At 64.4% G+C, this 27382-nt stretch overlaps 1 protein-coding gene and 1 non-coding gene across 42 annotated transcripts in view; both read left to right on the top strand.

Moving 5' to 3' along the window:
* The window catches only part of NCOR2 (nuclear receptor corepressor 2), a 205793-nt gene that overhangs the window by 115097 nt on the left and 63314 nt on the right, over positions 1–27382 (top strand). For 34 of the 41 annotated variants that reach the window (XM_070275478.1, XM_070275488.1, XM_070275511.1 and 31 more), the window contains 7 exons: positions 391–484; positions 3042–3220; positions 6585–6639; positions 8799–8897; positions 22527–22666; positions 23929–24101; positions 26013–26075. In XM_070275478.1, coding sequence (XP_070131579.1) covers positions 391–484; positions 3042–3220; positions 6585–6639; positions 8799–8897; positions 22527–22666; positions 23929–24101; positions 26013–26075 — 803 coding nt within the window. The remainder of the gene's footprint in view (positions 1–390; positions 485–3041; positions 3221–6584; positions 6640–8798; positions 8898–22526; positions 22667–23928; positions 24102–26012; positions 26076–27382) is intronic. The other 7 variants (XM_070275482.1, XM_070275513.1, XM_070275512.1 and 4 more) reach the window with 5 other exon arrangements.
* MIR9006 (microRNA mir-9006) lies at positions 18659–18795 on the top strand. Its single transcript, NR_128016.1, has one exon. It is a non-coding gene; the product is annotated as a microRNA mir-9006 (primary transcript).

The raw sequence follows: 27382 nt of genomic DNA, 5'->3' as shown, positions 1-27382 counted from the left end.
TGGAAGCGGATCAGGATGCTGGGTTCATGTGGTGGCCGTGAGGACTCCGTGAGACCCTGTGAAGGCTTGCCCAGCGCACAGTCGGTGTTCGGTGATGCGTGGCTGTGGTTTCCAGGTGTCACAAGTGCTCCTTCCCGGCCCCGGGAACTGGGTGCCACTTTGTCCCCAAGTTACAGGAGGGGAAACCGAGGCACAGATCCCACGAGGCAGAGCTGAGATTTGAACGTGGATCTCTATGGCTGGTGCTCCTGAGTCAGGGTGGGGGCCCCGTACCTGGGGCCGGCCGTGGGGGTGTGGGAGGCATGGCCTGGTGCCTCTGGGGAAGCCGTGGGCTCAGGTCTGTGCCACGGCACCTGCTGCGCGTCCTGAGTGTGTCACTTTGGTCTCCAGCAGGGTGGGCCAGCGGGGCAGCGGGCTCTCCATGTCAGCCGCCCGCAGCGAGCACGAGGTGTCGGAGATCATCGACGGCCTCTCGGAGCAGGAGGTACGGCCGCGGCCCCGAGACGGGGGTGGGGGCCTCAGCAGGAAACGGTGTTCACCCCGATGTTGAAATCAAGGGGCTTGGCCCCAAAGGGCGGGCAGAAGCGACGCAGGGTGTTGGGGAGGAGCCGTTGCCCATGCCCAGGCCTGAAGGATGAGCGGAGACGGGCGTCACCGGGCCCTGGAGGACGGGCCCGTCTGGCAGGACAAGGCAGGGAGGGAGCTGGAGCATTAGCACTCTTGCTCCCCCACCTCCCGCCTCCTTTCTGTGCCCCTCCGTTGGCCGAGCGACCCCAGGAGCCAGAGGGCTGCGGGTTCTAGGTCTGCCTCTCGGGGCCCAGAACACGGGCGGATGGACCGTTGCCACACACCAGCTGTCCACGTCCAGCAGGCCGGGACCTTCTGCTGGGACCCCAGCCTTGCCAGCTCAGCACGGCCTCTGTCTCCCCAGGGGCCTCCTGGCGGGGCCTGGACAGCTGCAGTTCAGCCTGGGGTCCCTGGCTGGGGTCACTGGGGTCCAGGGCTGGCCGGGAGGTGGAGAGAGGAAGCCTCTGCTCCTGGGGAAGTGCTGGTGCCGGCCTGGCCCCTCCCGGGTCTCAGAGGTCAAGCATCTGACGTGCCGGTCCCCCCACCAGCTGTGTTCCCAATGAAGGGGGTGCCTGGAAGAAGGAGGGACGCGTTCCTCCTCCCCGGGACTTCTGTCCAGATGGCACGGGTTGTGGCTCAAAATGAGATACGATTAAAAATTCTCTTCCTGGGTTGCACCAGCCACGTTTCAAGTGCTTGGTGGCCGCGTGTGTTCATGACCCCCACGCTGGACAGGGCAGGGAGTAGACACCCCCATCGATCGCTGTGGAGCCGTCCCTGGGAGAGTGCTGCTCCAGGCGCGGATTCTCAAGCTGGACAGGCTTCAGAGTCCTGGGGGGCCGGGCACCTGGTTTAAGTGGAGGTTTCCTGGGCCCCCCAGAGAGGTTCTGATTTGGCCCGTCTGGGCGGGGCCCAGGGATCTGCATTTTTACCAGGCTGCCTGCCCGATTCTGACGCGGGTAATTCAGACTGTGCGGCCCGTGAAAAAGCCTCTGTTTTAACACTTCGCATGACGGGTCCCTGTTCCGAACACCATTCAGTCCACAGAAAGCAGAACTCCGAAGCCTTTGCTTACAGCCACACCCACGGCTCTGCCAGCGCCCAGCCAGCCACTGCTGTGGCCTCGTGCACGTCCCACGGCTGCCGCACGTGGGGGCGGTTTGCCCACAGAGCCGGGGGTGGCTGTCTCCCTTGTGTTCCCCTCCGGACGAAGGGCGCCTGGCATCGCGGCTGACTCGGTGTCCCCCTCCCCCCAACGCCGGAGGCCCACTTCCCCAGGTGCTGGCCGCAGGAAGATGCAGCCGCCCTGTCCCCGGGGGATGTTGTGGGGTGGCGTTCAGGGGAGATGGTCAGAAGGGGAATTCAGGGCAGAAACTTCACCTCAGGTTCCCAGGAGGGGATGGGGCTGGGAGAGGGGCTGTCCATCCATCGCTCCGGAGCTTTGGGCAGTCATGGCTCACGCCCAGCGTGGAGGAGGCAGGAAGGCAGCCCATCGGAGGGCCGAGCACGGTCCTGCCTGGGGGAAGTGTGCCTGTGGCCGTGCCTGCAGTCTGCCTTCGTTGGGTTTCTGGGGCAGCAGAGGAGGACGGGGGCAGTGTCGGTGCCAGGGCGGGGGTGGGGGGTGCCCAGGTGTGGGGAGGCCCAGGCCTCGGTGGGGACCCTTCTCCCAGCGGGGAACTCAGGGCTCTGCCCCTGTTTTGCTGCCCGTTCCTGTTTGGATCGTTGATGGGGATTAGAGAGGTGGGATGTGGGAGGCTGGGCGGTGGGTCCTCTGAATGAGCTGACCTTGGCTGGGCTTGGCCCTCGCCTGCCTGCCTGCCCGCCCGCCCGCCCGCCTCCGGAGATGGGTAATTAATCGCCAGTAATGGGCTGGCTGCAGAGATTTGGGGAAATGAGCACAGCTGAGTGGTGGCTCAGGGCCTCTTAAGAGCCATCCCGACGCATTACGAGCGAGCCGGCTTGGCTCCGCCGTGGGCAGCCGGGCAGGCCCGTCCCACGTGGGCACACGGGCAGGTGCTGATGCCAGGGCTGGGGCGGGTGGTTCTGCAGTCTCCCGGCTCCCCTCCCCTGCCCTGTGCCCTCTGAACCTGGGCGGCTGGGCCCTGTCTGCCCGGGTGGTCGGCCCGCTGGGCTGAACATCTCTCCTGCGGTGTTGATGGCGCTCACGTCTCCAAAGGGCAGATTGATGGCTTGCTGTCGCTGCTGCGCTCTGTGCTGAACTTAGAGCTCTGCCCACCCTAGACCTGCCCGGGCTGCCTTTCAATTCTCCCTCCCCCGCATGGCTATATCTTTTAGCTCATCCTTCTCTTTCTCTCTGGTTTCTCATTGTCCCGCTCTGGGTCGAAACATCTGTTCCCCCCAGGCCTCACCTGGGTCCCGAGGGCCGGTGGGACCCCCCTCCTCCCCAGCCCTGCCCCCCCGTCTCGTCTCCCGCTGTCTCAGCCGGGCCCTCTGTCTTCTCCCTTTCCCGCCAGAACCTGGAGAAGCAGATGCGCCAGCTGGCCGTGATCCCGCCGATGCTGTATGACGCCGACCAGCAGCGCATCAAGTTCATCAACATGAACGGGCTCATGGACGACCCCATGAAGGTGTACAAGGACCGCCAGGTCATGAACATGTGGAGCGAGCAGGAGAAGGACACCTTCCGTGAGAAGTGAGTCCCCGTGGTCAGTGTGATGCCCGCTGGGCCACCCCAGACCCCTGGACCGGCTTCCTGGGACCGCGTGACGCGTGGCCCCGAGCTGGGGGCTTCAACACCCGAAGTTTTGCTGAGTTCTGGAGGCTGGAGGCTCAAGAGCAAGGTGTGGGCGGGGTCGGTTCCTCCCGGCGCTCGGAGGGGTCCGTTCTCTGCCCCTTCCCGGCCCCCCGCGGTCCCCAGCAGGCTGTGTCAGTCCTCGGCTCATGGATGATGGTTCCATCTCCGCCATCTCCACGTGGCATTTTCTCCCGTGTGTCTGTGTCTTCTCCTCTTGTGAAGACCCCACTCACACTGGATGCGGCCCACCCACTCCAGCGTGACCGCGCCTTAGCTAATTGCATCTGCAAAGCCATCGTTTCCGAACGAGGTCATATTCGGAGGTTCCGGGTGGACGTGAAATTTGGGGAACACTGTTCAACCCAGTGTAAGGGCGGCCTCCTGGGAAATGGGGCCGCGTTCATCAGAACAACGCGGAGGAGCTGGAGGCTGGACTGAAGCCTGGGGAAGGGATGTGGCTGGTGGCTTTGGGGTTTTCATTTTTCTTTGAAAGTGGCTATTCTCGAGCCCGTCCTCTATCCCTGACACTATGCGAATGTGCTCTGGGTTTTGTGCGTTTGTCCGTCTTATCCCTCATCACAGCGTTGCCGTGGCCATCCATTACACAGGTGAGGAAACGGGCTCAGAGAGGTTAAGACACTTAACAAAGGCCACACAGCTTGCCGATGGAGGAGGCAGGGCTCAGCACAATGGAGAGGCTTGTAAGGGAGGGGATGTAGCCGGAGTGGGGGATAGGGGGGAGGGGGGCTGGCTTTGGAAAGCAGAGGTGGGGCTGAGACACCAAGAGGTGGAGCCTGTGGCTGCCCGATGGAGAAAGCGCTCCTCTCTGACCAAACTCAAAGGTCGTGTCCCAGGGAACCGCATCCCGAGCATGAGCGCCGCTCAGGATCCAGAACCCCCGTGAGGCAAGAGAGTGGGAAACTGAGGCACAGGCGGAGGCCTCGGTGCTTGGCCAGGAGGACGCGTTGGAAACAGGCTCTGCCCCCTCAGCCGTGGGGCCTCCCCTCCGCCTCTGGAGAGGGCCGCATCGCCAGGGGACTTTCTTGAAAGGAGTTGACCGTGTCCCAGCAGCCTGCCGTGGGGCCTGGGCCGGCTCTGACTTTGCAGGGTCTCGTGGCCTCCAAGTGCCAGGCCGGGTCCTGGGCATGGCAGGGTGCTTTATTCCGGGCAGACCCAGGACTCGGAAACCAGGAGGAGCCGAAGAGGGTCCGGGGTGGGAAGTAACATTGCGTAGAGCAGCTCTGCTGGTGCAAACGCCCAAACCCGCAGGGAAATAGAGGATGCGGGAGGGGCGCGCCGGCTCCCGCCATCTGCCCAGGGCCTGCCGCGGGGGCGTCGGGGTTCCGCTCAGAGACGGACCAGCCGGCCCCTCTTTCTGTCCTCGGGATCGCGGGCGTGACTGTTCCGCTGTCACATCCAGTCCTGAGTACGAGGAGGAGCTGTAGCTCGCAGACGCCAAGACTGACGGTGGCGTTAGGGATTTCAGTTTTCTGTGGTACCTTTGATGTTTTGATTTATGCTTTCTTAAAAAAAAAAAATGTGTTTCTGGGGTGCTCTCCGTATTTCAGTCTTTCTGGAGGTGTCGTGTTGCTATTCTGACTTAGTGATTTCACCCTCTGTTAACGTAGTAGCTGCAGGACAGGGCACCCAGGCTGGGCTGGTGTCTGCTGGGGCGCAGCTTGGCAGCCCTTGTCTTTCAAGGAGTGCGGTCCCGGGGCGGCCCGGCGGTGCAGTGGTTAGGTTCACGCTCTGCTTCGGTGGCCCAGGGTTCGCAGGTTCAGATCCTGGGTGTGGATCTAGCACATCAAGCCATCATGTGAGGTGTCCCACATAAAATAGAGGAAGGTTGGCACAGATGTTAGCTCAGGGACAATCTTCCTCACCAAAAAAAAAAAAAGAAAAAGAAAAAAGAGTGTGGTCCTAGTGGTGGTCTCATTTTCAGCAGAACCGGTAGCACTCAGGCCTTTGAAAATCCTGTGCTGGTGGTGTGGAGGTCCACTGCTTGATGGCTCTGTGACCTTGAACAGCCGCTTCCTCTCTCTGAGCCTCAGTTTCCTCATCTGTAAAACGGATGTAGCGGTGGCGCTCCCTGGTGTACCTGTTGCGGTAAATTCTCAGTAAACGCTGGTCGAGGATGTAGGCGGCCATGGGAGAGGGGAGATTCCTCAGTTTGGTTCCTGGTCTCCTGGGGCCCCATCTCTGCTTGGGGAAACCCCGAGGAAGGCATGTGGGGGAAGGAAGTGTCACCGGGGCAGGAGAGGGAGGGGGAGGGAAGGACTCTGTCTGGAAGACAAGGGCGTGAGGCAGTCCCGGCCTCGCAGGCTGTCTGAGGCGGGATCCCGGGCGGGGAGGCCTGCCCTCCGACTCTCAGCTTCCTCCGGGAAGACAGACGCGGCCCTTCCGGATTCTCCAGTGTCTGGTAGGGGAGCAAGGGAGGGGCCCGCTGGCCTCCGGCCCGATCAGCTAGGGGGCCGGATGCTGGCCCAGGCTCTCTCGGGGGGCCCTGGGGCCCCTGCCGCACCAGCAGCCACTTCTCTCCCCAGGGAGGCTGTGGGACGGGGGCACGTCGTGGGGACGGCCAGGCCGAGGCTGGGCCTGGGCCAGCGGCTCCACCCAGCCTCCCTGGGGCCCAGGCAGCCGTGACCCACATCTGCACCCCACTGTCCGCCTGCTCCTGTGGCCCTGACATTTCAGCCCGGCCGAGCCGTGTCCCAGCCATTCTCCCGGCTTTGCGGGAAGCCGCTTGGTGGGGCGCCAGCTCCCCGCCGCCCCCTCTGTTTCAGTCCCTTTTTGCTGCCTCTCCGTGGGCACTCAGGGCCTCTGCTGCCCCCTCTCCTGGGAGGCCTGGCGGCCTCTTGGCCCTGACCTCTGACCTCGTGGGTGGGGGCCCCGCGTAGGCTGGCCGAGGCCCAGCCTCCCAGACCCGCCAGAGACAGAAACAAAAGCGCGTTTTAAAGGGGGGTCCCTACCAAAGAGCTGCATGGCATGTCCTCATTTTTCCTGGAAGCCGCCTCCAGCAGGACAAACAAATATATTTTCAAAGGCGCTGAAACCAGTGACTCACCCCGAGGAACGCCCTCTCCCTGCCGGCCGGCCCGCCCGCCCCAGCCCTTCCCACAGCCCTGGCCGCCGGCTCGGGCCATCCGAGCGGGGCGGCGCCCACCAGCGGGCCCGGAGATGGCAGGCGCCCGCGAGCTCGGCAGCCGCCCCGCCCGGCAGCCCCCCTCGGCCCCGGCTCACGCCCGCCCTCCTCTCCCCACAGGTTCATGCAGCACCCCAAGAACTTCGGCCTGATCGCGTCGTTCCTGGAGAGGAAGGTGAGTGCCCCCCCCCCCCCCCCCCCCGCCTTCTCCTGCGGGCAGCCGCTCCGCCGGGCCTGACACCCCCTGCCCCACCTCCCCCCATGGCAGCAGCTTGTCCTTGCCTGTCGGTCCTGCCCCCCCATCCCCAGGAGAAGCAGCCACAGGCCCCGCCCCAGCTTCCTGGCCTCAGGGCGGAGTTCAGGCTGGGAAACCCCGGAGAGCTGGGTGCCAGGTCTCCCTGCAGCCGGCGCTTGGCTGTGGCGGGAGCTCCTTGCAGGTCGGGCACTGGTTCTGGAAGCCACGCTGCACCTGCGTCCCAGTTAAGGCTTCATGGGCAATATGGTGCCCTTCCAGGCTGGACGGGGGCCCTTTCCAGGTCCCCTGATGGTCACTGTGTGCTTCTCACACCCCTGAGGCCGGGCCAGGCGTGTGCCCGGCGAGTCCCCATCCTCTTTGGACAAACGTTCCCTAGAACCGATGCCTGAACCCGATCCTGCCCGCGGACCCGGCCTGAGGTGGGGTCCCTTTTTGCTCCAGCTCCCCCTTGGCATGTAGACACAAGGCATCCCCAGAGAACGGTGACGCCCCCTGCGTGTGCCCACGGGGCTGGGCAGTGCCCCAGAGGCCACAGGTGGGGAGAAGCGGGCTCAGGGGCCAGACGTGGCCCTCTGCTGGAGTCGGCCCTTGGAACCCCACGTCACATCATGGGGTGGAGGGGAAGGGCCCCCCACGAGGGTCTGTCCGCTGGGGCTGTGAGCAGTGTCCTCCTCAGCCACATCTCTCAGAGTCGAGTGTCTGTCCAGCCCCAGCCTGCAGATGCCCTGTGCCCAAGGCTGCATGCTCCCTAGCTGCGGGGGGCGGCCGGAGCAGGAGCCAGCCGCTCCATTGAGAGGGGGCGGTTGTTCCCAGCACCTGCCCTTAAGAGCTGATGACTGCAGCAGGAGGGGGGTGGGCCGTGGGGCAGCAAGGCCTCCCCCGGCCCGAGGATGGCGCAGAGCAGCCCGATGACCAGCCTTTCTCCAGTTAGCACCGGCTGCCCGCTCAGGCGGGTCCCCCGGGCTGGAAGCATGGGCTCAGGAGGGGGTTGTGAGCAGCATGTTTGGGAACCGAGAACAGAGGCCTCCGTGCTGGAGAGTGAACTTGGTGGTGGTGTTGCCGAGAGGCCGCCCAGGCTGACTTGAATAGGGCTTCCAGAAGGGTCTGAAGCAGGGGCAGGCCTGTCCTGATGGGGAGCGAGGCCACCGGCAGGGCAGAGGCTCGGTGGACCGGCTGGCTGGTCCCGTCTGCAGGGGCAGCTCTCACTGGGGGCCAGACCGCCGTCGCCAGCGTGGGAGCGTGCCCTCCTGAGTTGTTCGAGGGGCACTCGACCCCCACGTTGCCCACAATACGGGTGTCTGGCTCCACGACGTTTCTCTGGAATGTGTTGTGGGTTGGGGTTGTCTGGGGAGCAGCCCCGTTCCCGATGCGTCCCGGGGGAGGATGAGGACGGGGCTGGAGGCCCTCAGGAAGTGGCCCCCTCGGTGGCTTCCCGGCCTCGCCCCTCTCTGAGTGTCGCCAAAACGTGTTATATAGTGTCAGTGATGGCCACCAGTGTGAGCAAGCGGCCAGCTCGACCCGGCCCCTCGGCCACAGTGGTGGGCTCATTGCCGTGAGGCTGGCTGCTTTCCCAGGGTGCCCTCTTACTGTCCCGTTTGGACGGGATGTCGGGGTTCGGAGAGGGCCGGTTGCTCACTCAGCAAGTGGCGGCTCCCGGACTCAGACCAGGTCCACGTGGAGGAGACAAGCCGTGAACGGTCCGGGAGATGGAGAGTTGCCCGGGGACCTTAGTCAGGCTGGGTCCACGGAGCTGGGAGGACGCGGCTCAGGGCCCCAAATACCAGGGAGGCAGAAGCTGGGGTGACAGAGAGGACACCCCAGACCGGGTGGGGGCGGCGTTGAGTTTCCCAGCTGGGAGCTGGAGGCCTTGTCCCCCCGGGGCTGGCGGACGACAGCTCTGTGCGGGCACCGTCCCAGGTCCTTCCCGTGTTTACCTGTGACCTCCGCGGGTCCCCGTGACAGCTCTGTGCTGTGAGTGTGCCCCTCACACAGGTGAGAAAACCGAGCCGCACAGAGAGGTTGGGAGCCTGGCCGCGGTCACCCAGCAGCCGGCCCCCTGAGCGCCCTTCTCCCCGCAGACGGTGGCCGAGTGCGTGCTTTATTACTACCTGACCAAGAAGAATGAGAACTACAAGAGCCTGGTGAGAAGGAGCTACCGGCGCCGCGGCAAGGGCCAGGTGAGAGGCGGCTCCCAGCATGCTCAGCGGCTGTGGGTGTGGCCGGCTGACATCCCCGCGTGATGCTCAGCAGTGGCTGCCTGGGTTTGGGCCCCGAAGTGGCGGCCGGGACGCCCTCTCTGGGGTGGGCTGCCCACCCCGGCAGCAGAGACGAGAGCTGGGAGAAATGGCCACTTCCGTTCTCAGCATGGAAAATTCTAGAAGTCCCGGCTTGGTGACCCGTGGTCCCTGTGGGAGAAAAGGCCACATTCCCAGAGCGAGGGCTGGGTTCCCAGGACGACTTGGGCTGGCCCACAAGCTTAACATCTGAAGTTTCAGGAGTTCTTTGTGTTTATTTTAACGAACATTTGGGAGAAAACCATAACAGTACTGCCGCCTGCGGTTTCTCGCTTGGGATGCGGCTGGACTGTTCAACTTAGAGCAGGGCTTGGCCGACTGTGGCCCGCCACCTGTTTTTGTGAATAAAGTTTTATCGATGCACAGCCACTCCTTCGCGTAGTCGCGCTGTGGCAGCTTTCCAGCTACAACCGCTGAGTTGAGCCGCGATGACAGAAGCGGCGGAGCCTTTTATTTACTCTCTGATCCTTTGCAGGAAAGGTCTGCCTACCTCTGAGTTAGAGGAGAAAGAAGATGCTTTAACAAAATAGTCAGTAAATAATGTGAAAGACGCCGGGGGGTCAGCAGCACACGTTTTAAAGGGGCTCCTGGGTGCTCGCGGCTTGGGCGACGGAGTGAAGGGGTTGTGTCTCCTCCAGGCTGCTGGGAATCGGCCCAGAGCAGGTTCCGGGAGCGCGAGGCGGGAGGAGGTGGGCCCGTCCGCAGGCGGAGGGCTTGGCCGCGCTGCTCTGAGACGCTGGACTGTGGCTGGGGAAGCCCGTCCTTCCCAGGGTCTCGCCGGGGGCCCCCCGGGGGAAGTGACGCAGGCCCGTGGGCGTGAGCTGGGGTGAGAGATCGGACCCTGTGGTCATCTCTGGTGGGTGCCCCCTGACATTGGGGTCTCCGAGCTCCCCCTGGGCGGCCCGCCTTCCCTTTCCCAGCCTGGCGAGGGCAGGACCCTGAGGGCATCAAGTTAGCCATCACCAGTGGGGTCTCAGTGTCCGCTGAGATCAAGTCCCACAGCCTGTGACGGGTTGGTCCACGCGGCCTCCTAACCCGCACGCCGTGTCTCCTTTCTTGCTTTCCGGGGACTGTGCGTCAGCTACACGGGCCACTCTCCTGCTGGCTAAGCCTCCTGGGAGGAGGAAAGCGAACTTGTTGACGGGGGGCGTGGGCAGCCCCTCACCGTGTTCTGAGTATCGGGCCAGAACCATCAGGACCGAGCATCGGCCCTCATTGGCCCGGATTGTTGAGGGGTGGCTGCATTTGGTTTGTGGATGGGTTTTCCTCTAGAGCTTTGTGTAGCCACAGTTGGCCAGCTAACAGGTGTGTAAAACCGAGGCTTCCTGGCATGGAGCTAGTTAATTCCCAAGACCGAGCTGTGGCGTTTTAGAAATTGAAGTGCATTCAGGAATTATTCCAGACTGAGAGGCAAACACTCAGGTAAATGCCAGGCAGGGAGCATAAATATGCTGAGATAATGAGAGGCAGGAGGGAGTGGTGGGGACTGTGGCAAAATAGATGGGGAGCTAAAGGCCTTAGATTTATTTTAAAAACATTGTTAGGCATTTGTTGAGCGCCTCCTGGGTGAGTTCTCTTGCTAGTCTCCCCAGTTCCCCCATGCTGCCTTTGTGGGGGCCCTGTGGGTGGCCTCACGAGGCTCTTCCAGGTGGCTAGGCTGGGGGACCTGGAGCAGAAAGGTTTCTGAGTCAGGTGGCAGGAGATGGGGCCCAGCTCCTCATTCTCTGCTGGGAGCCACATTTGCACGGAGGGAGGTGAAGACGGTGTGTGTTGAGGTCGTGTAAGGAGGGGTTATCCCTGGACGAGTCTGGGGGTGGGGTGCCCCACATCTCTGGTCCTGGCTGCCACACTTTTTGCTTTGTGGCATTAATGCCTGGCTTGTCGACTTCTTTGTCCACGGGACGTTTGTGTGCTGGGCATGGGGCTCTGTGCTGGTTGTATAGGCCAGGTGGACACAGGCGGTTCCCAGACAGCACGCCAGTGGGCGCCAAGGAGTGAGGGCCCCAGAGATGAGCTTGAGGAGCAGCCCCTCGGGTGGACAAGGATGGAGGCGAGGGTGTCCTGGGCAGAGGGAACGGCAGGTGCAAAGACATGGGGGCCTGGGCGAGAGCACGGTGCCCCCAGAGTCTTTGGGACGGGGGTCTCAGTTTCCTCCAGGGCTTGAAGGAAGGGGTGGAGAAACATCATGGGACCTTCCTTCTGTTGCTTGTTTGATGAGTAAATAGAGATGTTTCTCTCCTCCGTGGAGAACAGATGTGTGAACGTGCCGATAATGACAGCTCGCACTTGACTCTGTGTCCGTAGGAGGCAGTGGGGAGTGGTGAGGCCTGTGGCTAACTAGAGAGCTTGTACCACACGTTGGCTCCAGCTGACTCTTGGCCGGGTGGCCTTGTTTTACCAGATCTGATTTTTGTTGATGAGCTGGAAATCTGGATTTATGTGAAATTGTCTGGTTTTTGAATCTTAGGTCGTGTAAAAAACGATAACAGTAAAACACTGCATAGGCTGAATAACTCACATTTGCTCTTGGAATCTGCCCTCAGCCTCCAGTGTAAGACCTCTGGGTTAGAGCGTGGTCCGACTAGGGGAAGAGGTGATGAGGGGATTGTGTGACTTGGGACAGAGGCCGGGTCTGGCCGGGCCCTGGGGAGCCTGAGAAGTCTTACAGGCGAGGAGTCACGTGTTGCCTCCTTTCCTCTGGGTCGTCCCGGGTTAGCCGTGGCATCGGCAGCGCTGAGAGATGGGGCTGCTCTGCTGACTCTGACCCCCTTTCAAGCTGGTGGCTCCCAGGATGGAGAGAGGACGCCTCTGAGCTCTGCCCGCTGCGGGAAGAGAGAGGAGAGCTGGGCGGGAGGGCCGTCTGCCTGGGAGAGGCCGCGTCCTTGGGGCTCTCCTCCCTCAGCCAGCCGGGCTGCTAATGAGGTGCCGGCGCGGTCCTGGCTCTGCCAGCCCCGGAGACTTACGCAAATCCTGGGAGGGCTTCTGTGCCAGGCGGAGCCACTGCCCTCACAGCCACCCACCGGCCCTGGTCGTAAATACGGAAGAAGTGGGTCAGCCCGTGCGTTCACTTGGGGCCGTAGCTGCCCTCTGCCCCGTGACAGTGAAGTAAACGGCAGGCGCAGGCCCCCAGCCCCTTATGTGAATCTGAGGTGCAGTGACCGGAGCCAGCCTGAGCTTTCTCTCCTTGGTTTTACAAGACCCGTGATGCCACTGACAGATCTCCCCATGGGAAGGGCGGGGGCTCCCGCGGCCTGCAGTGGGGGCATGGAGATGGAGGGCGCGGGGGGCGTGGTCTCCGGGGGCTGATCCTGTGAGCAGACGTGAGGCAAGCAGGCAGACCCTGTGCTCCGTGTGGCCAGAAGCGCCCGGTGGGAATGGGCGGGAGGATGACTCACCTCGGGCCGGAGCCGTCGCCCTCTGCCTGGGGTGCACGGGGCACCGATGACAGCACTGCTGTCCCAGCCTGTGTCTGACCCACGCTCGTCCCACCCCTGGCAGCTCAGGATGTGGGATCAGGCGGGAGTCCCAGGCCACAGGGGTCCCTGCCCTGTGCCACCATCCCTGGCAGCCTGCCCCGGGTCATTTGTCCCCGCTTCTCCCTCTGACCCTGCTCTACTTGTGGGCTTCTGGGTGCACAGCACAGCCTTTGCGCCTTGTTTCCTTGGGCCACCACAGGAAGACAGGTAACCGGCGGTTCCCAGCAGCGGAGACGTGGAGGCCTCAGGGCGGGGCTTCAGCTGCAGGAGGGGCCCCCTCTCGGCACATCTTCTCGTGGGACGGAGGCCAAGCCAGCAGTGGGGGTTGTACTTCTTGAGGGGAGCAGCTCAGGCTCGCTCCACCTCCTGGGTCCCCCTAGTTTGGGAAGCGGATGTAGGTTGTCTCAGCTGATCTTCACTGGACCCCTTGTCGGGGGGACACTGGGAGGCCAGGGAGGCATCGGAGCCCTGTCGGCTGCCCGGGCTGCTCGGCCCTGCGCGGTGAGGGGACGGCGCTGCTGCTGACCACCAGGGTGGTGGTGATGATGATCATGGTGGTGCAAACAGCGACAACGATGGCGACGTTCGCTCCGTGCCGGCTGTGCCTGCCGGGCTCTGTGCTCAGGGCTCCGTGCGTTTCAACGCTCAGCAGCTTCGCGGGAGAGGCCCTGTGCTTGCGCTCGCTGCACACATGAGCGACAGAGGCCAGGGAGGTGAAGGAGCTCCCTGAGGAGTCTGAAGCGAGTGGCAGATTTGGGGGCTGGGGGACCCCAGTGGTCCCGTCTCCAGCGTTTCGGCTGAGCAGCAGGCCTGGGTGACCTCTCGGCCAGCTGCGTTGCTCCGTCTGTGCAAGGCTCTGCCAGATCCTGGGGCAGACAGGGCTGCGGGTGGGACGTGCCCCGCTGAGCCCCATGTGGGCCTTGGCCCCCTCCCCTATCTGTGTCTGCGTCTCCTTGCACTGGGACCGTGCCTCTGCCCCTGGCCCCCGGATGCCCCTGGCCCCTGTCTCTTTCGGGAACCCTTTGCCGCCCGCACCGCGTGGTCCCTGCAGACACAGAGACCTGCCTTCTCTCTGGTCTGTCCTTTGTGCAGTCTCTCCAGCACCCCCGGCCCCGTGCCCGTCCCCCCAGCCGCAGGTGGCCTGTGGCCGCAGAGGCCGTGGTGCCTCCCTGTGGTCCTGGCGTGGTTCTGGTGTCCTTGGGGCCATGCCGATGCTGAAGACTGCCACGAGGGGCCATCGGCCCGGCAGATGCTCCCAACGGGCCCTCCAGCCTCATTTCTTCAAGGTCAGTCCCCACTCCCCTACCGAGGAGTTGACGCACCATCTTGTGTTCCACCCAGGGGCATTTATTGAGTGCCTACTGCATGTCCGGGCTACAGGGCTTTACCTGAGAGCCACATCAGACCTCGATCCCTCAGGCAGTCAGAGCGAGGGCGCCAGCCGAGCCCACTCCCCTTGACACCTCACAGACCGAGCCGATTAAGAGCCGTTGAGGTAGACTCGAGGTGGGACTTTCGAGGTGTCGACAAGTAAGCACAGTGGCCCCTCTCCAGCCGGACAATCCGCTGGCCCCTGTGGAAGGTGCGCTTCCCGAGTTGGCTGCTCATGGCCCACGCCCAGAGACGGGAGTGCCCCCATGGCCTCCCCAGTGCCTCCCCTCACCGTTCCTGCCTCCAGGGATCGCAGTGGGTCGGGACGAGGGGAGGCTGCCTCAGGCTCTGGGCTCAGGGGGCCAAGGCCTGAGGTCATGTTTCGACCATCCCCTGGCGGTGCACACGCTGTTGGTCTGGGCCCCTCCCAGCACCTGGCCCAGGGGGTGTTTACTGGGCAGGCTCCCGGGAGAGGGGATGGGAGCGGGGTGGCAGAAGGGGAAGTTGAGGCGACCATCTGGGGGTGCTTTGGAGCTGGCATGGCCCGCCGAGGTGTCCTCAGGTGGCTGAGAGGGCCCGGCCTCAGCCCACAGGCGGAGGGCATCAAAGCAGCTGGGCCGCGAGCCCTTTCTAAAAGGGGCCCAGCCAGGCCGTCCTGAGGGCATTCCTGCGCATCTGCACACTGCCCATCACAGGGGTCGGAAACTGCCGGCCGCTTAACCACGGCACGTGCTGCAGATGCCGCCCCATCTGTTCAGGTGACAGCTGCTTGTCACTCACCCACACCGTTTGTCTGTCATTCAGCGGTCGCGTCTCGAGAGCGCAGGGGTTGTAAGAGTGGAATATGGGACTCCTTGGTGAGAAGCTTTAGCCCTCGGGCGACCTGCTACCCCACCGGAGGACAGGCCCCGTGTGTCAACTGTCCCCCAGCCGGCCGAGGCAGGGGATGTGTGCTGGCCATTCAGAGTGCCAGGATGGCCTTGTTTACCAGAGGGTGCTGTCCACCTTCCGGAAGCTTCTCTGTATTCTGAGAGGGAGACGCAGGCGCAGCCCTAGACTTTCGGGATGCCAGCCCCTTCACGTCCAGCGCCAGCCGGACCCAGGCGCCTGAGCTCTGGCAGGTGAGGGCCGAGCCCCTCCAGGCCCCCGGCCCCCGAGGCCCGGCCCGTGAGGCTGGTGAGGCTGGCTGGGCTGAGGCCCGAGCGTCCTCTTCCCGGGCTGAGTCGCCGGCTGAGTGGGGGCCGGCTCGGAGCCCTGGGTGACGGCACAGTGGTTTGTAGTCCATGATTCACGGACGGAGGGGCCACATTATCCCGACTGACTGCAGAACCGGAGCCCAGGAATGCTGTGGTCAGTCGTCGGCCCAACTATGCAGACCGGCAGGGCGTTGAGAATGTGAGGCTCAGGCGGGCCAGCAGTGAGCGTGGGACGGCTGCCGGGCCGCCCGGTGGTGCTGCTCGGGGGGCCGCGCTGCGGAGGGGGCGTGTACCCCAGGGTGAGCGCTCCCGCTGGGCTCGTCCGGCCCCAGGGTGGTGGCCGCGTAGGGGAGGGGGCAGCTGGGGAGCTGGTGGGGTGGGTCTCCTTGCAGCCGCGTGATCTGTGGTCTCTTCCCACAGAGCCGGGCGCGGGGACGGGAAAAGTCTGTGCAGTCCAGCCTCCCGGCCTGAGGGGCGACGTCCAGGGCGGGGCCACTTCCTCCCTCGTGCTCTCTGGTCTCTGTGTCCTGTCGCTGCGTCCACTTCCCCACCTCGGGCCAGGCCGCAGCCCCCGCGTCTCCTGCACGTTCCCGGGTTCGTCGCCCTCTGTTTCCCTGTGTCTCTCTTTATCCCAGCACACGGCTGTGTCCGAGTTTCTTTCTCTGTCTTCCTCTCTCTCCCTCAGCTCTCTTTGGATTTCTCCTCTGTCTCAGTCTCTGACTCTGTCTCCCCCCTCCACCCACACCCCTTCTCCCGTGCATAAGTCTTGTCTCTCATGTTCCTTCGTCTTCCTCCTCTCTCTGATCCTCTTCCCAACGCCCCCCCCCAGCCTCCTCTCCCAGCTCCTTGCCAGGGACAGGTGGCCTTGTTCCGGTTGCTGTGCGCTCCAGAGGCCTCTGCGCCCCGGGCAGCTCTCGTGGGGGACAGTGTGACCGCGAAGGCATTCCAGGGCAGGACCAGCCGAGCGCCATCCACGGGGGAGGGCAGCCGCTCTGCGGTTGGTGCTGGTTCCCAGGGCCTGGCCGCCCCCTGGGCCGATGAAATCACTTGCCCCCTCTCCATGGTGAAGTCTGGCAGGGACGTGTGGCAGGCCAGACACAGGCCACATTGCCTCCAGGTTGGGCTGTGCTTTCCTGGCCGAGTGGGGGACGTGAGCACTTGCATCCTGTCCCAAACCGCTGTCCAGGCTGGGGTGGGGGAGGGGGGCTCCCGCCTGGGGGTCAGTCTGGCTTTCCTGGGCGGCCAGGCCTGCAGGAGGCGGCTGTTTCCGCTCTGCTGGGGGCCCGGTGGGCGGGGCGGGCTGTGTCCAGAGGCAGGGCCCCATCCAGCAGATGGCCCTGGTCCCTGCCCAGCTTCGTGCTCAGTGGGGGATCCGTGGGAAGCTCCTCAGACCCCCAGACAGGTCCTAGGACGCTGTTCTCCAGAGGGCGGTGAGCGGGCAGCTCCCGGAGGTGGGGAGGCCAGGCTCCAGGACCTGCATGTTTCGGGGGAAGATGCACATGGCCTTGTCGCAGTTGGGGATGTGGTGGCAGGGAACCTGCGGCTCCCGCCAGCCCACCTGAGCAGCCCCGTGGAGCAGGTGGCAGGGCAGAAAGATGTGAGCTCCACCCGGAGGGTGCACGTGCGTCTGTCGGGCCCCAGGTGAGGGCTGTGGGTACTGACAGACCTCTATCCCGACCCCCTGAGCTGGGCCGGGAGTCGGGGACAGCTACCAGAAGAGCAGCAGCCGCAGGGGCCTGCGCCAGCGTGAGCCGCCATAGGAGCGGCTCCGGCAGGCTGACAGCCAGCTGAGCGCCCTGGCTGGTGGGGGCCATGTTTGAGTCAGTCTTGGTGTACCTGCACAGTACCAACATTCTAGGTTTTTCCACAGTGAACCAAACAAATGAGGTCCCCAGAGCTGACACGCCCACGTGGGAGAGGACAGCACACGAGGAAATTAGCGTGATGACCTGTCGGGGTGGGAAGCTGGAGTGGGAGGCAGCTGATGGCAGTGGGTCAGGGAGCTGACCCCGAGGCTTCTCTGGGGAGGTATGATTTGGGCCCAGAGCTGAGCGATAAGAAGGACCTGGCCAGGCAGAGGACACATCAGGTGCAAAGGCCCTGAGGTGGGAGCACAGGTGGCATCTTCCAGGAGCAAGGTAGGCGGGGACTGGACTTCGTGGTGTGGCCCACTGATTTTACCCCAGGTGGCAGGACAGGATCAGACAGATGCTTCAAACAGAGGCTTGGCTGCCGTAGCCACCCGTCTGCTGTGGAGGCAGAAGGGGCGTCATGGTACGTGTTCCATGTCACTCAGGTCCTGTTGACACGTCTATTTGCAGTGGAGCCCTGGGAAGTGTTTACAGGCAGCTCCCCGGGAGCAAGGGCCCGATTCCTAAGGCTCCCGCCACGCCCCATTCCAGGCCACCGCGGAACTGGGAAGGGACGCGTGTAGCATGTTACATCCTATTTCTGAGCCGGGGGTGCAGATCACAGCCGAACGTAGTCAGATAATTGGGGAGGGAGGCATTCTGAGTGCTCAGCAGCTCCGTTTTTACTGTCGTCCTTGAACCGTAGGCGTGGGTGGAGCTGGTAGTGACGGGCTGACTAAGGACGGAGGTGGAGTCTGCCCTCATGGCCGGTGTGGCGGCTCCAGCACACCCCTGCCTGCATGTCTGTAAAAGATGGCGGAGAGGGCAGGACCCCGCCTGCGCTTCCCCAGGAGGCACGGACGGACTGGATGGAAGGGGAGGGCCCAGTGTAGGGAGGGGTGACCCACAGCACCCTGTGTCTTGGCTCTGACCTCTGACCCCACTTTTCCCAGCCCTGGGCTCCTGGACCCCCTGCCGCCACAGCCAGGAGATGGAGGGTGCCAGGAGGGCAGGCCCCGCTTGAGAGTTGCTCCCTGCAGCCCCTTGCTCGTAGTACATGCTCAGTAAAGTGTTTGTTGAGTGAATGAACGAGACCGTGCTGTGGGGGGTGTGGCTGGGTCTCAGGGAGATCTCCAGACATGTGAGGACCGACCGTGTGAGCACTGAGCTCAGCAGCTCCCACCCATGTGGCTGGCGCCGCCTCCCCCGCAGCTACCCCACTGCCCGGAAACAGGGCGGGACACGTGCCCCCCACCCCACCCCCACCTTCTGGAAGAGCCAGCGGGACACCACTCGTGTTCCTGAGCACAGGCATGAAGCCGCCCTGTCCCGGGTCGTCCGGCGAGCGCAGCGGGCGCCTCCAAGTCGGTGTGCTCTGCTCGTGCCGGTCCCCTCCCTGAAACGTACTCTCTCGTCCCTCTGCCCAAAGCCTGTAGGGACTTGGCTCGGGGGCTCCTGTGCTGCCGAGGGGTCCTCCCTGGTCCCCAAGGTGCAGGGTGACTCGCCGCCCCGTGTGTGGCGTGCCGCGCCTTCTTAAGTGCCCTCACCACTCAGCCTCACTGCCCTGTTCGAGTTCCTTCTCTTCGTCCACTGAACTGCCAGCTCCCTGTGTGGCTTGGTGTCCTCAAGAACACGACCCACGGACACGTGGGTGGTGTAGTTCGGCTTAAATGGGGATGAGGTGGAGCCTGTGATCCCCTAGCCCAGGGTGGGAGGCAGAGTACCTGGCTGTAGGATCTTGCTTAGAAAATGCTCTGTGACCTTGGGTGAGTTAATTAACCTCTCTGTGTCTCTGTAGTCTCATCTATAAAGCAGAGGTGATACTCAGGTTGTTGGGTGGACTCAGTTGACAGGTATGAAATGAGAGGACGGCCTCAGCAAGTGTCTGTCATGCCCAGCAGGCATTTGTTGTTGTTACTCGTGTTGTTTTCCATGCCGCCCCCGCTCTGGGCCTTGGGCACCGCACAGGCTGTCACAGGCTGCTTGTCCAGCGCTCGGCGCTCGGGAAGCAGGGTCCCTCAGGGACTTGGCCTGATGGCTCTGGCTAACCAGAGACGCGGTCAGGGTTTCGCAGAGCCCGTGCTGTGGTTTGGAGGGACGTTCCCAACCGAGCGCTGGGCATGGAGCCCGTGGCCGGCCTGCCCGTGGTGTGTGTGAGAGGCAGAGGGAGACCCCTGTGAGCCCCGGGGCCATCTGAGACTGTGGGTTTGGCTTCTGGTTCTTCTGCCGGGTCCGCAGGTGGCACCGCTGCCGAAGCGGGGTCCTGGGCGTGCTCTGTGGAAATGCAGTCTCGGGCCCGCCCTGGGCCCCCCGACTGGGAATCTGCATTTCCCAGTGTCCCCAGGTGATGCGTGCGCATGACCCGGCTGGAACAGCGCTGGTCTGGGGCAGGGGTGGGCAGACGGCTCGAGGGCGAGGGCCAGCTCCACCGCCACCTGTTTTTGTAAATAAGACAGCCACACCCATTTGTTTGCGTCTTGGCTGCTTCCACACTACAAAGGGCAGGGCTGGGTCGTTGTGACAGAGACGGTGGACCAGTGGCCCTCGCAGGGAAGTTCGCCGGCTCCTGGTCTGAAGCGCCGGTTCTCAGACTGGGCCGCTGCAGGAATGGCCTGGGGACCGCTGCTCGTGAGCCTTCGCACACGGCGGGCACGGGGGCGGGAGTGTGACCCAGGGCACTGGCCGGGGGCTGGGAGAGGGGGAGGGGGCAGGCAAGGGTGGTGGGGATGGCGGGAGCAGGGCCAGGCCAGCCAGGGTCAGTCAAGGTGAACTCCAGCTCCAGTGTTGAATCCTGGCACTGCTGTCACTCACCTGCTCTCTGCCTCAGTTTCCACTTCTGGTACGGGGGAGTTTTACGGGGGTCGGTAAAGGAGACGACTGCAGTGTGGAGACAGGGCCCACATGTGGCCGTTTGTGTTTAGTGCTATGACGTGGGCCCTGAGTCAGGGAGGGGGTGACGGGCCGTCCAGGCCGGTTGGGGCTCAGAGAGCCTTGAGTGGGGTTCAGGGCCGGCTCGGCAGAAGGGGCGGGCAGGGATGACCGCAGAGCCCCGCCCGAGGCCCCCGACGGTGGCCTGGTGGTGTCGGGTGAGTCTCTGTGGGGGTTTGGGGACACGGGTCACCCTGCTGCCCCTGGGCCGTCAGCTTCCTCCCTCAGAGCCCGTGGGGCTCTCTCAGCCTCGGTTTCCCTCTGCGGGGTGGAGCCGTGATCGCTGCCCTTTGCCGCCTGCAGTTGGCTGAGAACGTTAGTGGGGTGTGTTTGCAAGGAGCTTGGTGTGGCGCCGGGGAGGCCGGCCCCGTGATGAGCCCCCCAGTTGCTGTGAACGTGGCTGTTTTCCTCCTCACTCTCCTCCTCAGCGGGCGGAGCTGGGGACAGAAGCCCCGGCGGCATAGGGCAGCGCCGGCCTCTTCCCGGGGGGTCGCTGGGGACTCGGGCTCCGAGGGTCAGGAGGAGAGCGGCGGCTTGGAGCCGGGCGGGCGCACAGCCCTTGGGAGCTGGGGGCGCTGGTGGGGGCTGGGGGCGGGGCAGTGCTGCTTGGGCCCTGTTGAGTGGTGAGCCGCGTCTGCTGGCCACGCTGGGGCAGACAATGGCCTGCCTGCGGCCCAAGGATGAGCTCCCAAGGGGCAGGGAGACCCACCCACTTGGACCCCCGGGATGAGGGCAGGTACTCCAGGAGGGTGGCCGGGAGTCGGGCCATGTGGCCACTGGTCGGGGGGGACAGCAAGAGGAGCTTCGAGTGAAGCTGTGGCCGAGGTGGGGGGGTCCCAGGGGGTGCCCAGCTCCCTGCATTGGAAAGCCCAGGCCCCAGGTGGTGGGTCCCGAGTGTGTGGAGGCTGGGCCTATCTTGACAGGTGCCCATGGCAGCCACGCCAGGTGGCTCATGGGGCAGGCATGCTTCCCACCCGGCCACGCCATCTCCCTCCGCCACCCTGGGTCCTGGTCCTTGAGCTCCCATCAAGCCGAGCAGGCACACCATGTTGGAACAAACCGGAAAACCTGTCTGACCGGCTCCCACCTTCCAGGCCAGCTCCCAGACCTGCTTCCCGTCGGGCGAGAGGCCACGGCCCTGGCCATGGGCAGGTTGTGCCCCAGTGTTTGAGGGTTTTGGTGGTGGTGGACAGGCCAGTTCAGGGCCACCAGGCCACCTGTCAGAATCGGCAGTGACACGGTGGGGGGAGAGGCTGTTTTGCCGGCTGCCTCTCCTCTTGTGGAATTGAGGGGTTTCCTGGGGGGTGGGGCCGACCCGAGCCAGAGGTTCCAGGGTGGACGCTGCTGTGGCATCAGAGAGCCTGGGGTCCCCGCGGACGAGCAGACCCTTTCTCTGCACCCAGCATCCCCAGGGTGCATGTGCCTGCCCCTGGGCCCTCGCATCCGGAACCATCAGTCCCGGCAGCAGCGGGTCCTGGCGGGGTGCAGGCCGGGGGCCTTGTGCGCTGGGCGGGCGCAAGGTGGGGCCTTGTGCGCTGGGTGGGTACGTGTCTCTGGTGCGGAGAGAGGATGCAGGGAAACGGATCCCCTTCTCCTCTGCTGGGTCTCTTTCCTTGGTTTGAGAACGGTGTGACTGGGCCCCGGGACACACTGAAAGCCTTTCCAGCGGGTTGGGTTTCATTTTACTTGGCTCAGCGGGACGGAAGGATGGTCTAGTCTGGTAGCGGCCCGATGAGGGAAATTGGGGGTGGCCAAGAGAATCGGTGTGCGCTCGGAAAGAAATCAGTCGGGACAGAAAGGAAGTCGGGCGGCGGTGCGGGAAGGAGCCGGCTGCCCCAGCTTCCTCCCATGCCCTGGTGAGGGCAGGGTCAGTGGCCGGTGTGGTTGGGCCAGGCTGGCCAGTGCCCGCCTCCCTGACCCCCCCCCCCCCCCCCCCCCCCCCCGCTTGGAGGTGATGAAAGAGAGGCCTCGAGCCCCTTCGATGCCCCTGGGCTGCTCCTCCCCTCGGGGACGAGGTGAGAAAGGGGCCAGGCCAGCAGCAGCAGGAGGGGCCCGCATCACCGCTGCAGCACCTTGGACGGGCCCGGTGAGCCGGACACCCCCGCTCCTGCCCATGGTGCAGACGTGGAGACAGGCCTGGAGAGGCGGCCTGGGCTGTGTGGGGGGCGGGCGGGGCTGGGGCATCGGGGGTGCGCCCCAGGCTCCCCAGGCCCCTCCCGAGGTGTTGGTGGCTTCTGCTGCACTTACATGCCCATGCCAGATGCTGTTCTAAGAGCTCTTTATGAGTTTCCTTACTTCAGCCTCCTGGGCCCTGGCTGAGGTGTAGGTGTGCTGAATACCCCTGCTTTCAAGGGGAAGAATCAGAGCACAGAGAGGTTAAGCCCCTCGTCTGGGGTCACACAGCCACCAAGTGGAGGAGGCAGGAGTCAAACCCAGGCATCTCATACTGGTGCTCTCTGCACCCCATCCCTCACCTCCCACCTCCCCAGGCCTGTGGGCTGCCGGACCCCATGTGCCTCCTCTCCCAGCTCGCAGCAGCCCAGGGGGCCTAGGGTCCGAGCCCTCGCTCCCCGCGGCTCTCCTGGCTGCCTCCGCTATGCTGCCTGCCCTCCTCCTCGCTCGCCCAGCCCAGGGGCGGCGACCCACCTGGCTCACTGTTTTCCTCTCCCCCTGCCCTCCCCGGGGGGCCGGCAGCAGCAGCAGCAGCAGCAGCAGCAGCAGCAGCAGCAGCAGATGCCCCGGAGCAGCCAGGAGGAGAAGGAGGAGAAGGAGAAGGAAGAGAAGGAGGAGGAGAAGCCGGACGTGGAGAATGACAGGGAGGAGCTGACCAGGTGAGGCCCCGGCCGCCACCCCAGGGGACGGGCTGCTGCTCTGTTCTCAGCGCACGGCGACCCCCAAGGGCGGTGCGCGAGGACGTGGCGCTGTGGCGCCTGTGAGCCACCTGCCGGGAAGGGAGAGTTCTCCCTTGTCCGCTCTGCTGTCCCCACGGCCCCCCTTCCGGCAGCCGGCTCCCTCCCTCCTGCCCCTCCTTCCTCCCGCCCGCCCTGCTTTCTCAAACCCTCAGAGGCCTTGAGACGGAGAGCTCGGAGAGCTCGTAAATCCAGGCAGCGGCTTTGGAACTCTGCCGCCCCGTCTCCTCCCCTCCTGGCCAGGCCCCGCAGACGCAGAGAGCCCGCGGCAGGACTAGGGAGCCCGCCGCCTCCCTCGCTCGCTGCTAGAATGGTCGCTGTCAGCGTGAGTTCTTGCAGACGGAGGCACGGCCTCGCCTCGGGCCTCAGCCTCCCGCGCCTGCCGGGCGCTCAGAGCAGGGGCTGGCACGGCCAGCGCAGCCCCCTGGAACGGGCTCAGGAATGTGACTCCGAGAACATCTGGCTGCGTCCCCCCGTCTCCCAGAGGTCCTGGCGAGGGCCTTCGGGATGGTGGATGGAAGGCGGAGGTGCTGAGTCGGAGCGGCCCGCAGTAACTCTCCCAAACGGCTTCTGAGCAAGCCCCGGCCGGGGGTGGAGGTCACGTGCGCCCCACACGCCTGGCTCGGCCTGCGTGCCAGCAGGAGCTTTCCTCCGCGTGTGCCGTGGGGCATGGTGGCCACGACGATGCCACAAGCAGAAGAGGTGCCGTCCATCGAGCCCAGCGGCCTGTCTCTGGGGAGTCAAGTGGCCTGATAGACCGTGCCGGCTGGCACCTGTGCCAGCAATCGGGCGCTCATGCAGAGAGCGTCTCTAGTCCGTGTATAAGATGGTCTTGCAGACGGCCACGTGCCCACGCCCCACTGAGTGGACGGGTCGCTGTCCAGTGACCTCCCAGCCCGCATCCCCTCAAGTGGAGAGCAGCAGCGGACGGTGCCAGCTCACCGCTCCTTTTGATAGTAAAATGGCGTTGCAGATAGTTCCAGCCACGCCCCACAGCCGGTGCATAAAGTGGCCTTGCAGATCGCGGGCTGCCAGCCTGACCCCAAGCTCCCCCAGCATCCGGGCAGCACAGGAGTGCTGGCAGCCAGCGCTCATCTTACTAAGGAAAAGTGGGTCCCTCGCGACTGCCGCCTGGGTTCCTGGCTCCGGGCAAACCATCCCTGTCGCCCCTCTCTGGCCTTTAGGGAGAAGACAGATGACACCTCTGGGGAGGACAACGATGAGAAGGAGGCAGTGGCCGCCAAAGGCCGCAAAACTGCCAACAGCCAGGGGCGACGCAAAGGCCGCATCACCCGCTCCATGGCTAACGAGGCCAGCAGCGAGGAGGCCGTGCCCCCGCAGCAGAGTGCTGAGCTGGGTGAGCGGGGCCAGGGAAGGGCGCCAGGGTTCTGCCTGTGAGCTTGCTGCGTGACCTGGGGCGAGTTCCTTAACCTCTCTGTGCCTCAGTGTCCTCATTGGCACGGTGGTTGCTCATAACCACTGGGTGGGCGTTTTACTGGTTTTGTGTGGGAGGACCTAGAACCGTGCCTGGGACGTGGGACAGGTGGGTGCTGTCAGCATTATTCCATGCGAAAATCCAGGTTGCCAGTTTTGGTTTTGTTTTTAAATCAGAGCTGGTTGCCCTTGGCCCGCATTTGCACCGCATTTGTTGGAGCTGATAGCCGCCTCCCCCTTCAGAAGGACCTGTCCCCACCCTGCCCGCCCCCAGCCCTGAGAGGCGCCTGGTTCGTGCCTTCACTTCCATGGGCCTCAGTTTCTCCTTCTGCTCTGCAGGCATCCATCCCAGCAGCTCTGAGCCCCCCTCCTACCCAAAGGGGAAAAAGAGAAGAACTGAGTTGCAGTTCCCGAGTTCAGCCACGGCGGGGCAGCGATGTGTGCCCCTTGTTGTGCTGTTTTGGCTGCTTGGGGCCCGGCCTGCCCCTCTGGGGGGCCCCACACCCAGGTCCCCGGCCAGGACACCATCCCAGGGCGCGAGCTGATGAGGCGATGTTCCATTCCCCACCCACATCCCTCCCCCGCACCCAGGCAGCCGTCCCTTCTCCCAGGAATTTGTACCCATTTCGTAGATGAGTCGTGTGAGGCTTAGAGAAGGGGCGTTGCCCCCGGAAAGTCGTGAGTTAGTGGGGATGCAAGCCCAGACCCGTCGGCCGCACACCCTGTGTGGCTCCCATGGGCTTTTGTTGGCCGCCCCTTGGTGCCGGTATGCCCGGAGGCCCAGGCAACGGGGCTCCCCTCGGAAGTACTCTGGTGCCAACTCTGGGAGTTCCTCTGGACCCCAGGTCGATGTTGGGGCTGGACTGTGGGGTGGAAAACACAACCCTGGGCCCCCAACGGGCTATTTCAGCCCCGCTACCCCACGCTCAGACTTCCACAGCGCCCCTGGGGGTCCCATGGGTAGGAAGGGGAAAGCTGGTGAGATCCCACAGACGGGCGGGCTGTGGCAGAGGGAGGGGGAGGCCCCCCTGGGGATGGGGCTTCTTCCCTCTCCTGAGCTACTCCCTCATATTTTCCTGCCAGACCCTTCCTCCACTGGTCAGCCAGCCTTTGTCGAGTGCATACTCTGTGCTCAGCGCTGTTCCAGCCTCTGAGTCTGTGAAGCTGGTCCCTCCTGTCTGCCCCGTCACGAGGTCTTAAGCAATTTGCAGGAAAGACCAAGGCTCACGTCCAGGGGGACTCGGGAGAAACTCAGGAACTGGGCCGCAGCAGAGATAGCCAGTCCTGCCCAGCGCAGGCCGGCCATGTCCCTCATGTCTCCCGTGCCAGTGGAGCTGGGGAGGGTCTAATAGTCACTTGTATGGCAGGGTCTCAGTCGGGGCATTGTAACCCCCAGGGGACAGTGGCCGTGTCTGGAAACACGTTTACTTGTCACAGCTGGATGGGGGCTGCTGGCATTTGTGGGTAGAAACCAGAGATGCTGCTGAACGCACTGCGTCCCCTGCAGCGGGGTCGTCCTGCCCCCGTGTCCACGCTTACTCGAGGTCCCTGCCCGTCTGAGCTCATGCCCCTGTCCCCCCACCGCATGGTCACTGCACTCCAGGTGGCTCCCCCTTCCCAGCCGAGTGCACACAGAGGCAGCTCCGACAGTCTGGGCCCCGGACCGCCTCAGTTTCCCCGCCTGGAAATTGGGGTGACTGCACGTCCCCCACCCCCGTGGGCCATGTGGAGCTGGACCTGGTGTGAGACCAGCTCACTGTGGTGCCCGTGCGGCCAGAGACCCCGCAGACGCCCGTTTCCAGCTGTCACCAACGCTCTGCATCTTCCTTCGCAGCCTCAATGGAGATGAACGAGAGCTCTCGCTGGACTGAAGAAGAGATGGAAACAGCCAAGAAAGGTGAGGGCTCCTGGTGGCCCCGGCCGCCCTCGGTGTGCATTGGGCCCCAGAGCGCGGTGGGAGCTGCTACACGGGTCCTGGTGCGGTCTGGGGGGGCTCTGCTCCTGGGCTGTTCTCGGGTTGGTCTTCTCCTCGGAGCCTCCATTTTGCCCTCCGGAAAATGGGTCTGTGTGGCATGTCTTCAGGCTCCAGTGTCCCCAGGGTGATGTCCGGGCTCGGCTCAGACTCTCTCAGCTCATGCTGCACCCTTGGTCGGCCAGTGGATGGCTTCGTGACCCCCGGCCTTGTAGACAGAGCAGCAGCAGCGCCCCTGGGTGCCTGGCAGAGGTGCAGAGCCTGCTGTGGCCACTGCGGTGGGGTCACGGGGTCAAGCTGTGCCCCCTCTGCTGCGCCGTCTCCCGGGAGGCAGGGCTGGTGTGGCTGGTGGCCATGTGCTGTGGTGTTGACCCCACGTCCTTCCTCAGAAGCCACCAGTGTGTTCACTGCAGCCAGAATAGCTGAGTCTCTCACTTCCAGGCTCTGTGGCCTGTTTCTGTGCCTCAGTTTCCCCATCTGTGCTGTGGACCTGGCACGGTCAGCATCAGTGTGGATCCCCCTGACCCCTGGCTCTGGGAGCCCCTCCACCCGCCCCTCCAGCACCTGAGCCCCCGAGGGGCCGTCGACCAGCACAGCACGGACAGGGAGGCTGAGTCTGGGGTGGCACCCGACCCCCATTGACCTGCCCACTCTCGTTTATCTTGGCCGCAGCCCTGAGAGCTGGGTCTTGTTTCTGTCCCTGATTTACCAACGTGGAGGGGGCAGCAGGGGCCGAGGGCTTCCCGAGGCCTGGGAGCTGCCGCATGGGGCCTGGGAGCGAGCCCCGGCCTCCCAGCGCTTGTCCCCGTGGCCCCGCCGCTGATGTGCAGCCTCTTTGTGCCCGGAGCTCCAGGTCATGACTCGAGAGGGAACAACAGCCTTTGTAGCGAGGGCTCGGGCCCTCGGGGGCAGGCTGTGTGAGGACAGTCCGGCCGGAGGCTGGACCCCGGCCGAGGGCCGTCTGCCCGCCCCACCCTTCCCCTGGGGAGGGGATGCCGGGGGGCCTCAGCTTCTGGCCCTGGGTTTTGGAAACCGACCAGGAGCCATCCCAGACCTGAGCAGGCCCCCACCCGGGACCCCGGCCCACCCCCGAGGCTCGGACCTCCCTCTGAGCTGCCGGCCCTCAGGTGAGGTGGGGCTGGAGGAGGTGCTGGTGGGACCCTCAGCATGGTTGGGAAGGCGAGGAGCCGCCCACCTTGTCCCACGGGCCTGGGTCCTGTGTCAGCTGATAA

This window comes from Equus caballus, chromosome 8, assembly GCF_041296265.1.
Source record: "Equus caballus isolate H_3958 breed thoroughbred chromosome 8, TB-T2T, whole genome shotgun sequence".
Lineage (NCBI taxonomy): Eukaryota > Metazoa > Chordata > Mammalia > Perissodactyla > Equidae > Equus > Equus caballus.
This window is presented reverse-complemented; position numbering and strand designations above follow the sequence as displayed.